General features: G+C 38.1%; 1 protein-coding gene across 2 annotated transcripts in view; it reads left to right on the top strand.

The window, feature by feature from the left end:
- MOSPD2 (motile sperm domain containing 2) overlaps window positions 1-12,296 on the top strand; it is a 62,379-nt gene that overhangs the window by 6,408 nt on the left and 43,675 nt on the right. For both annotated transcript variants that reach the window (XM_059050846.2, XM_059050847.2), the window contains exons 3-5: window positions 8,527-8,682; window positions 10,317-10,403; window positions 11,803-11,957. In XM_059050846.2, the coding sequence (XP_058906829.1) occupies window positions 8,527-8,682; window positions 10,317-10,403; window positions 11,803-11,957 (398 nt within the window). The remainder of the gene's footprint in view (window positions 1-8,526; window positions 8,683-10,316; window positions 10,404-11,802; window positions 11,958-12,296) is intronic.

Genomic DNA, 12,296 nt, shown 5'->3' with positions numbered 1-12,296 from the left:
CAGTTTATTTCCAGATACTTTATATGTTTTATTTTTGTGGTGGTTTAAACAGTATCTCTTCAGAATTTATTTTCTAAATGATTGATGCTGTTTATAGAAAGTACTTTTGACCTTTTTACATTAATATTGGACTCAACCGTACTAATTTTTATTAATTTCAATAATTTATCTCTAGATAAGTTGTATTTCTATGTAGACAATAGTATCACCTTGAAATAATGATAGTTTTCTTTCTAACTCTGCAATTTTTAGAGCGTTAAGTGCTTCTGGTTTATACTCACTGGAACATTTAGAACACTGTTGAATTGAAGCTTTGATAAAAGCCTACTTGTCTTATTCCCGGTCTTAGACAGATGCCCCCGAACATGATCTCCATAGATATCTTTTAGCAAAATTAAGAAGTTTCCTCTGTTCCTGCTTTGCTAGTTTTGGGGTTTTATTTGTTGTTTTGTTCCCGTCACAGTTGAGGGTTGAATTTTACCAAATGTATTTTCTTCATCTATTGAACACATTGTATCTGATGAAATGTTCACTTGGTTTTTCGCTTTTAATCTGTTAATATGGTAGATTATATTAATGAGGTTTTTAAAATATATTGCTGTAGTCGGTTAGCTGATATTTTGTTTGGGCGTTTTGCATCTGTTTTGAAAAATTGGCCTGTAAATTACTTTTCTTGTGTGACTTTGACATTAAAATTATGCAACCTTCATAAAATGAGTTAGTAGTGTTTGCTCTTTTCCACTCCCTAAAAGGTATGGTCATTGTGGAGTTCTAACCTGGTTTCCCATAAATCACCCCTCCTCCAATTGATTATTGTTGTTTTATATATTAGTGGTTGCTTACGTACCATGTATTTGCCAATATCTTTATCATGCCTTAAGTTTCAGATCTTTTATCTGGTATCATTATTGTTTCATCTTAAGTATAAGCTTTAGATTTTCCCTTGGTGCAGTCTTGGTGGTAAACTTAATTTTGAAAATGTCTTTATTTTCTCTGTTTTCTTTATATTATGCAGTTAACCTTGCAGAATGCCTTTGTCTTATTAGGCTGAGGGAGACAAAGTAGTTAGAGAAGTAGAAGAACTAGGAAATGTTAGTATCATAGATGATCTCTGAGAGGAGAATTTCAAGGACAGGAAGATCCGCAGTGAATAGAAGGAAGCTCTGTACGTAAAGGTACATAAAAACGGGATTGTTCTTTGTTCTTATCAACTGCCCTCTCTGGAAAGGAAGGGTGTAAGGAAAATGGCATTTAAAGTGGAACTAGTATAGCTGATTGACTTTGTTATAAAGCAGAAACTAACACACCATTGTAAAGCAATTATATTCCAATAAAGATGTTAAAAAAGAAAAAACCAAAGTGGAACTACACTGTTGGACATTTTACATAAACTCTCTAGATTATGAACCATCCAAGGGGTCAGCTCAGGCTTTATTCATCTTTGCGTCTGCAATGCCTAGCTCTCTTTTGAGCTAACATATGGTGGGTGATAATAAATTAGTCCTCATAACTAATGAATTATGTATTATCCCCAAGAGAGGAAGCCTTTAGAAGATAGGTAGGTAGACAGACAGACAGACACACACACACACACAGGCACTTGGATTTCCTTAAATTCTACTCCAGCATTCTCCAGGTCAACCTTTTAAAGTTCTCATGATCACAAGAAAAGGAAAAGATGTGTTAAGAGTTTATCAATTTTTGTTCTTAATACATGTCTAAAAATATCAAGCCTCTGATAATAGAGAGTATAATATGTTGTAACTTTATGTGGGTAGAATATATATTTGTGCTCTTGGAACTTTTGCAAACATTCACCACATATTAAGTCATAAAGGAAGTCTCAGAAATTCCAAAGCAGCTAGATCATACAGACCATATTCTCACCTCATTAAGCAAGTAAATGAGAGGTAAGGTACTTAAAAAGAAATCAAATGTTAGGAAACTAAAATAACACCTCTAAATAACCCATGGGTTAACCACTTTCCAGCAATGTGTGTAATTCTTACTTCTGTTAAATAACTTGTAGGGTAAAGAGGATATCACAATGGAAATTACAAAATACTTAAAAGCTGAGCAAGAGAATATCAGTGGTCTCACTTTCATTTATTAGAAAACAAGGCCCAATAAAAATCAGCTAAAGATTCAATTCAAGGAGCTAAAAAATGAACACGAGTAAATTAGAGAAAGTAGAAGGAAAAAAGAGCAGATATTCATGGTATAGGAAAGAAAGATAGTAGGTATAATAAACCTAAGTTGGCCTTTTGAAAGAACTAGTAAAATAAACAAAGCTAGGATGACTGATTAAGAAGACAGGGAGAAGGCAAACACATACACTAGGAACAAAAAGCAGATAGAATTATAGATGTGGTAGAGATTTTAAAAATCATAAGAATTCAGTGACCAGCTTTATCACAGTAAGTTAGAAAACTTAGGTGGAAAACTTTCTGGAGAAAAGAAAAATCATCTAAAATTGTCTCAATGAGAAGTAAAAAACCTAAATACATCCATGACTATTAAAGGACTTGAATTGGTAGTCACAGACCTCTACCACTCTTCCCACCCCACCATCACAAAGGCACACACATACACATAAGGCCCAAGGTCTTTTGTTAGCCTCAGGAATGCAAAGATAATTCATAATCAGAAAATGCAGCAGAGGAGTTTACCACGTTAACAAAAATTTCTCAGTGAAATTTTTGAACAGGCACAGTTCACAACCAAAACTAAAAAGGTACACACTGCAAAGTGTTATTAATCTCTTGTGCCTCTTCACTCCCCCTTCTTCTTTCTTCTGTAGCTAGCCATATTTGTTTTCTCTTTCTTTTTTCTATATTTGTTTAAGCAAATACAAACATATTTGCAGTAACCAAATTAAATGAGGGAAAATGTTTATTTCAGTAAAGACAGCAACCACACTGGCTAGAATTCACCTTTATGAAAAACAAACAAAACTTTTACCAAACAAGATACACTTTCTTAGCTCTGAAGTGTGCCTTCTAAAATTGTACAGCAAAGGTCATGGTTAATTATGAACCTTCAAAATGATTCCCAGAGTGTCAGGAAAAAGACAGTGATCTACAATATTATTTCTGTAATTCTACTGGATATAAAATAATCTAGTTTTCAATGTGGCAAGGAATGAATAATCTGATAGAAGAAACATACAACTTTTTTTCTTTTATGGAGAAAATTATAAAGTATTATTAAAGAACATTGAAAACAATAGATAAAAAGGGAGATAAGTCATCCAAGATATAATATCTCATACATATCCAGCATATGAATTCAGCTCTTCAAGGATAGGAGGTGAAGCAGAAAGCACCTCCCCTCTCTACAACAGACCAGGGGTCAGCAAAGTCCTGTTGTCATTGTTGTTGTTTTTTTAATAGCCCTTGAGCTAAGAATATTTTTTTTAAGGGTTGCTTAAAAAAAAAAAAAAAAAAAAAGAATCGGCAGCAGAGGCCATATGTGGCTTCAAATTCTAAGATACTTAGATGTTTACCATCTGGCCCTTTACCGAACAGTTTTGCCAACCCCTGTAATAGGCCCGTAGTTCTCAAAGTGTGGTCCCTGGAGCAACAGCAGCATCCCGCAGTAAGTGCAGATTCTGGGATCCCACCCTTGAATTAGACACTCTAGAGGTGGGGCCCAGTTATCCCCGTTTTAACAAGCTTTACTGCTGACTCGGAGAGGTGCTAAAGTTGGAGAATCGCCACTATAGGCCAATGGCTTAATCCCATCGTAGATGATCACCTGCCTCTCAGTCTCTCACCAGCTAGCTTCACAGGAAAGAGGAGATTCAGGGTAGGTTGTGGCCAACCAGCAGAGGATGCCCTGAAGGGAATATTGCGTTATTTCAGCCTGATCACTCCCATTGTTGACATGTACATGGTCCAGCCAACAGAAGTGGTCCATCCAGTACAAATGCTCTTCTGGGGTCCCACCAGGACTTTAAGTGGATCAGTGCTCAGAGTCCTTGGAGAAATAACAGATGCTAAGAGGTTATAAACTACTGTTGATGTTTGATAGTTGTATATTTGCTGCTTTTGAACAGTATGACATCCAGTTAATAACTGTTTGCTGGTTTTCATTATCAGAATACTTTCGTATTTTTTCAACCTTTCTGTATGAATTCTAGGCACATTTATAATAACTATAATATACTGTCAAGATTTTCTCAACCGACTAATAGGTCAATTAGAATTTAATCTTCTGTTCATAGGGAGCATTCTACCTTATGTTAATAAAAATTCATTGGTATTATGTTTAAAAGTTTCAAAGTGCCCTCGATCTTCATTAGACTGTGGATAGATAGGTAGACCTTATCTCCATTTTACAGAGAAGAAAATCAAGCCCAGAGTGAGTTGCTCAGTCTCCCTGTACATAGTTAGTAGCAGGGGTCTTCTGATTTCATCACTCTGCCCGGTATCCTGAATCTGGCTATGAAATTTTTTCACACTTGTTAACCTTAAAACACAGTTGCTGGCTGGTTGGTAATTTCACCAGCCAACAAATGCAAGAGAGGAAAAGAAAAGTTAATAATGGAATTCTCTGTTTTATGAGTAAGCACTGTATTCTGTTGATCCTGCAACACTTAAAATTGTGTATGTGAGAGAGAGCGTGAAGGAGGTGAGCACGCACGTGCAGGGAAGAGAGAGGAAGAAACAAAAAGCTGAGAGGTCATCTTTGCCCTGGAACATTTAGTCCTGTCTAACCCAGAGGTGAATTACCATTGCCATTTATCTAGTTCTTTCTCTGCAAAATTAGGAACTTTCCGCTTTGTTTGGTGGGGATACACGATCTAAATATAAGAGCAATTTACAGAGCAAAGTTTCTGGAAGAAGAAATAAATAGTAGAAAGAGACTGAACCATGTAGGTGTGGTGATAGTTCACTGAGGTTTCTTAACAGAGGAGTGGCCACAAATGAGCTTTGAGCTCTTTTGAACAAATGGAAGGATGAGGCTTACAACTCTGCCACTTGAGATTAATGTTGGTTTGTGATGAAGTTTTCACTGGTCTTCAGCAAGATGAAAGTAATAAGGACAAGCTGTTATGAGAGTATACGCATATATATCTGTGTATAAGGCAAATCTCTTCCTCATCTCTATGCTTTAATTACTGAGAGGTAACGTCTTTCAAACTGATGTGTCTTAGGCGGGGGGGGGGGGGGGTGCGCACATGTGTGTTTTGATATCTTCAGATACCTTTTGAGTGTACATCTTTAGCGTCTTCCTGTAACATCTGGATTTACTGAAGGACTGGTTTTCAGAAAACTCCCTAACACTTGAGGGTTCTGTGGAGGGGAAAACATTTTCCTTTTACCCTTCTAGGTTCTTTGACTGGCCTAATAATTAAGTTGATATAAGACAGATGAACCGCAGAAAAACAAATGTTTAACATGTGTATCCCCTGTGTACATGGGAGAGACCCAGGAGAACTGAGTAACTCTGCGAAGTAGCCCAAGCCACCACCTTCAGTACCATCTCCAGCTAAAGACAAGGTGCTAGGGTGGGGAGTCCGTTATTAGAGGTGACCGAGAAAAGCTCAGTAAACAAGGGTGTGGTTGTGCAGATTTATGTCCTTGCCTTTCCCATTGATAAGTTTCTGGAGATTTCCAATCATTCTCCTCTTCCTGTTACAGAGAGGGAGGCACTTACAAATGGAGACTTCCTTTACAAGTGTAAATGTTTCTTATAAAAGGGTGACCGTTTACTCACTTTAAAGATTCCTGTATGTGCTGTTTGTTAAAAATATCAGCCTAAAATAATCAGTATGCCAAAGAGGTATGTTTTGGGCTGTGTAGTTTGCTTCCCCTCAGTTCAGTTGTCTGGGAGCTGTGTTTGAAAGCAGCAAATTGTGTTGTCATAAGCAGTTATTATTACACTTGGCCTTGTGGTCCCAGGCCAAGTTTTCCTTACTTGAATGCTCAGTTTTCTCTCTGTTTCTCCCTGTGTGTCCTTCTGTCTCTCCCTCTCCTCCCCTCCCTCCTCTTCTCTGTCCTCTTCTGCCCCTACTTTTCTCCAGCCTCTCTCCCTCCACTCCTACATGACCTCCTCCCCAATCCTCTCTTGCTCTGTCTTTTCTAGCTGTTTCCATCTCTGTCTGTCTCTAGGGGTAAATATTTAACAACAGGTGTCTCATATGTAAGTACATGTCCTATTAATAACAATAATTAATCATTTTAATCTAAATGGAGATTTCTAATTTCAAAGATCTGCATCTCTAAAAGCTATCCAAGAGCAATAAGCTTTACATTTCTTGGTAATGGGCACTGTCTTGTTTATGGTATCCTAGTGGTAATATCAGCAGTGGTAGGAATAATGATAATAACAACAATAATGTTTGATTCTTCTTCTTATGGCTAATATTTTTTGAGTTTTCACCACTTGCCACATGTTGTCCCGGGGAAGTGGTAGTCTGTGGACCCTTGGAGATGCCCAGGACTCTTCAGGAGCCCATAAGGTCAAAGCTGTTTTCACAGTGATGCTAAGAAGCTTTTTTCCCTTTTTCATTTGCTCTGATTACACGGAAGCATTGGTGGGCAAAGCTGCTGCCTCCTTGGCCCAGATCAAGGCAGAGGGCCATTATAGACTTCATTGTCAGCACTCTCAGTTAAAACTTTTTTTTTTAAGTCAATTTTATTTTAGAAAGCCCCCGATGAAACAGTAAATTTTATTAAATCTTGACCCTTGAGCACATGGACTTTAAATGTTCTGGGCAACTAAATCAGGAAGTACATATTAAATACTTATGCGTATTATGAGTTGCTAGCTAAATTAGCCACATTTTTCATGGACCACCATTTTTATTTGAAAGAACAACTGTTAAGTAAACTATGGTTATTCAGACTGGTGTATTTGGGAGACATTTTCTTGAAGTCAGACAGTAATTTCAAGGTAAACACTATATTGGTCCAGTGAAGAGAGCTGTCCAGTGGTCAAACTGGATGATCTGACTTTAGGGGCAGGTGCTCCCAGGGTCCTTTTTGCTGCTAAACAGTATATAAATTCTTTTATATCTCAACTCGTGTTTATAAATCATAATTAAAGAAGAGTTGTCCTTTGAATACTGATGAACTTTTGAATAGACAGAGCTAAAATACCATTTTCCAAGGTTTACCTACAACAGAACCACTCGTTGTAAAGATTAGAAAAATAGAGCCCAGATATTGAAAGCCATATCCAAGGTAACACTCTACAAATACATGATTTATGGCCTCATCTTATATTTTATAGTGCTTGAAACTTTCAAGTACTTTCATATATACACTTTTCTCGGATCCTCACACAACCCTGTGAGTATCTAAAACAGTTTAAAGATAAGGAAATTGGGACTCGAAGATAATTCCACGGATGCTCTTTATAATTCCTCGCCCTTTCAGCTATTATCGCTGAGGGCCTGAAATAACTCAGAATGACTGGAGAGGAGAGAGAATCTATACAATTTGGCAACTAACTAGGGGCAAAAAAAAAAAAAAAAAAGAGAGAGAGAGATGAAGGAGCCAGGCAATTTTCTGAAGTTTCTTCCTTGGGTTCTTGGGAGGGTCCCTTTGACCCAGAAAATAAAAAATAGAGAAGGAATAGATTCAATCAACAAATGTTTCCTGAAGGCCTTTTCATTGGCACTATGTAATCTGCTTTGGGGGCTTCTTAGGATGTATATAGACTGTGCTGTTACGATCTCTATATGGGAAGATATGGCATAAACACAAGTAACTGATTCAAGGCTGCTAAGTGAGTAGTTTAGGTCCTGTAGCTATTCACAGGAGGGAAGGAATTACTTCTAGGCCCAGGGAAAATTTTTATGGAAGAGGAAGCATTTGAAAGGAGTCTTGCAGAATGGTAGAATTTGGATATGCAAAGGTGGTTGTGAGGAGACAAGGAAAATTCAGTTACAGAAAAATAGAGCGGGGCATGGAAGGAGGTTATAGAGGTATGTAGAGGTTGGTGAGAACACAGCATGTGTGTAGGTGGATAATGAGAAATTATTGGCAACATTTATTCCAATGAATTATGGGAAATGTTGACTGCTACATACATAAATGTGTAAAATGTATATTTTATAAAATGTATGAAATAAATGTATTAAGTTCATTTTCAAAGAAGACACTTGGCAAACACATGTCTTTTTAAGTACAACTTAGTTCTTTCTTTATATATAAAAGTTCATTTTCCATTGACTAGGGTGAGTGTTTTAAGTTCAGATAACATAATCGATCTTCCTAGATGTTGGTTTATGGTTTTAGAGGGTTATGCAAAATATTTTACTATGGTCTTATTTTTTAAATCTGTGGTGGCTTGTCTTAAAATAAAGCTGCATTTTTAAGATAACTTTATTCTAGTCACACTTAGAAATTCTATCAGTTCTTTAAATTGCATTTTCATCTGAACTGTATCCCTGTGTCTGTCTTCAAGTAGCTTATCTTTATCTTCCAGGTCTTTCTTCTCCTTTGGTATCAGTGTTGGTTATCATTCACTGCTGAATTTATCTGACTTGGATATTTATTACTGTTTTTCCCCTAGATAAGTCAGATAAGTATGATCCACGTGATGTTGAAAGACTACAACAAGATGATAACTGGGTTGAAAGTTACTTATGTTGGAGGCATAATGTTGTAGATGAAACATTGAAGATGCTTGATGAGAGTTTTCAGTGGAGAAAAGAAATGTCTGTCAATGGTAAGCTGTTCAATTTAACCTTGACTGTGTACTATATCCCCTGCATAAATGTTACTATTTTACACTTACAGCGTATTTGCAAATATTCTTGGCAGTCATCAGAAATATCAGAATATAATGTTTTATAAAGACCCAGTAACATTTGAAAGGAACAGCTTATGAATAAATCTTAAAATAGGGTTATTCATAAGGAAATCAGATCACCAAGGAGCAGAATCACAGTCAGATTCTTCACTCACAGCGGAGTCTCCTATTCTGTGTCTATTTGGTTTAGACCCATTAAAATACCAAGACAGCATCTTCACTACTAGGCCTAGAAATAAGGTGATACTATTTGCCTGTTTTTCTCAGTTGTTACCTGGCATCTGTCTCTGTTCCCAGAGTTCCTTGTGCTAATAGGTGCTCCATGTGGTGCTCCATGTAGACGAATGGGTGTCCCCAAAAAGCAAGTTTATCCCCAAGGATGCCTGTAGCAGCCTCCTCGTAACTTCTTGATTTCAAGGCCCAATTCTAGATTGAAATTCCCCACCTCCCCCAAAAAGGAGTTTTAAATCTTAGATGGGATTTTATAATGGTGTTCAAGTAAATGGAGAATTCTTTTCAGGAAAGGTTACCCGTTATGTCTCTCCTCCTAAAAAATTGAACAGGAAGAAACTAGCACAACTGCTAGTTTCGATGAGGTATAAAGAAGGATTTCCTCACCTCGAGGATTATAAACTCTGGAGTGCCTGAGTCTGGAGACTTAATACAAAATAGTCAACAAGTTAATCCAAAGCAGATACTCTCCCCAGTCATCCTACTTGGAGAAGGAATCTATCAGAAGGAGAGTATTTAAAAAATAATTTGATTGGAAATACAAAAACTGTAGGTAATTTCAACAGTGAAGCATTTATTAGTCAAGCAAAGAAATGTAAACCTGATGTTTCTAAATCCTTTAAGTACAGAATAAACCTTTAAACTCAACAATAGTTTTCTCTTATGTAGAATTGCTGGTTTCTAGTGGCAGACAGCAGAGAGATGATGAAAAGTGGGTGGGGAAAGATAAAGAAATCTTTGAGAGTTCTCGGAGAAGTACTGATGAATGACACAAAAGCCTTGACATTTGCTGCCTTGCTGTGTTGGTTCTCGGCCTCACTAGAGTGGACCTCCTGCTGAAGGATCTAGCATTTTTCTGGAAGTATTTCCCACGTGCCCCAAGCTTATAAATGTATTAGACTCTACCGGTTATCAAACTTTGATTTCTTATACCACTTCTGAGGCTATAATGTGGATATTTACTGCCATGTTCTTTTGAAATTGTGCAGTCGTGATATTTGTTTGCAAGTCATTATGTGAAATGCAACTAGAACATGGAGATGTGTCCACATCATAATGGCTGATATGTAAAAGGAAATGGATTTTTTCCATTTCTGTCATCTGTGTCTTTATGTAGTTTTTTTCTACTTAGTAAGAAACACCATTTTTTTTTATCGTCAGAGGTTCTTTCCAGATGTTTGCATAAGCTTTTTCTTTTTTAATAAGTTTATCTTTTTTTATATCAGAGCTACTATATTAACAGTAACCTTTATGTTGTAAGTTTTCTTTTTAAAAGGCCTCTAAGTTACAATTACTCATCAGACTTTATCACTTTTTAGACCTGACTGAAGCCTCCATTCCCAGGTGGTTATTGGAAATTGGTGGTATTTATCTGCACGGTTATGACAAAGAAGGCAACAAGTTGTGTAAGTATTATGTATGTACTGGCTTTTCGGGATTTTGAGATGTAGCCATCCTTCTCAGCTGAATTAATAATAGGCAGAGCTTCCTACATATGTACCACATGTCAGGTTTCCTACAGTAGCGATTGTTAGGTCCAGCTGGACCAAGCTTCAGATACTTAGTAGTTGAATGTACCGTTTGCATTATACTAAAGTAGGCTGTAAAGGCAAATGCCTCATCCCGTCACCCAGCCAAAATGATGTAACTCAGTCATTATCTTCTTTCTGTTTTACTGATGTTAAATTTCAACCCAGTATCTTTATGGAAAATCTTTTTGATAGTCACTAAGGGTGGCTGAGTGGGCCAAGCCGAATTTTGGGCAAAGGGGGTAGAGGAATAACTTGGTTTGTACCAATGCTGGGACTCAGCAGGAGTGTCAGAGCCCCATCCTGAGCAGATGTCCTGCCAAGGCAGTTTCCAGCATGGTCGTGCCCGCCTCGCGCACCCTGTGTGTGGCCCGTGGTCGGCTCCTGTCGTAACAGTACTCGTAGCATTTTCCTCCCATTGCTGGCTCCTCCTCAGTCTTCCCTTCCCATTCCTCTTGTTCCACCTGTACCTCACATGTGCTTCCCAGGCTTTGTTCCTGTCTTGGCCTCTTTTCCTTTCCAGCTGATGCAGTCTCCTTGGGTGATCTCCAGTACCTTGGCACCTTCAGCTGCCTTCCCCCCAACAGCAGTGACCCCAGGCTGTCCCCAGGCCACATGCATGTACACAACCAGCTGCCCACCGGACTGATGTTTGGCCGCCTTCAATACAACACACAGCTGAACCGCATGCGTGCCACCACCCGCCCTCCCTGTGCTCCCAGCCCACAGCCATCGGCTCTTCCTCTGACAGAGCTTCACGTTAGCCCCTCCTCTGATTTCAGGAGCACTTCCGCAGTTCACTCCCAACCCCTACCCCCTCAGCATTTCATGCAGAGTCGTTCAAGCCCCGCCTGTCGCTAGTCACATTTTGTCCTAGCTGCCACCACTCTGAACGGTTGCCAGACTCCGTCCCCACACACGACACCCGCTCATGCCGCCATCGTGCTTCTGTCGGGGCTTTTCCTCTGGACGGAACATTTTTCTAATGCTCTGTTTTTTGTTAAGCACAGTGTAGAGTACTTTTAGGTTATTACCAAATACTGTTTTTTCCCTTACTTTCTAAGGGGGGAAGTGTATTTTCTAAGAGGGAAAAATAGTTTACCTTTCTGCTACTCTTTGAGGTTCCCAAGTATATACTATTTCGAAGAGATGTTTTTAATCTGAGAAACAAAATAAAGACAAATGTCAAGGAAAAGGAATGATATGATATATGCATAAATAATATTATAATGCCATAAATATTTTTTCTTATTTTTATCTTATGACCTGCTTAAAGTCTGGATCAGGGTGAAGTATCATATAAAAGACCATAAGACCATATTGGACAAAAAGAAGCTTATTGCGTTCTGGTTGGAACGGTATGCTAAGAGAGAAAATGGGAAACCTGTAACAGTGATGTTTGACCTGTCAGAGACTGGAATAAATAGCATAGTAAGCATTTTTCATTAATTCTAAATCATTATCATGGCATCCTCCCTCTCTCCTGTCCTCCCTACCACTACCCCCTTGACCTAGTAGTCCTGTAAAATAGAGCTAACCAAGTCATGTTTGGGATTTATTTCCACCCCCTGCATTGTGAGTAAAGTCAAACGTGGAATAGGATTTGCAAAAAATTAAATATGCTTCAGTATTTGTCATTGAAACTGTAGATTTCCTAGAAATGTTCCTTGTCTGATACACAGGATATGGAAGGAAGACGTCGAGGCTGGCAGGGTAATGAGTAGATGTGGTAACAGTGAACTTTTCTATCAGAGCTAATAATACCCTATA

This window comes from Kogia breviceps, chromosome X (genome assembly GCF_026419965.1).
Source record: "Kogia breviceps isolate mKogBre1 chromosome X, mKogBre1 haplotype 1, whole genome shotgun sequence".
In the NCBI taxonomy this organism is placed as follows: domain Eukaryota; kingdom Metazoa; phylum Chordata; class Mammalia; order Artiodactyla; family Physeteridae; genus Kogia; species Kogia breviceps.
This window is presented reverse-complemented; position numbering and strand designations above follow the sequence as displayed.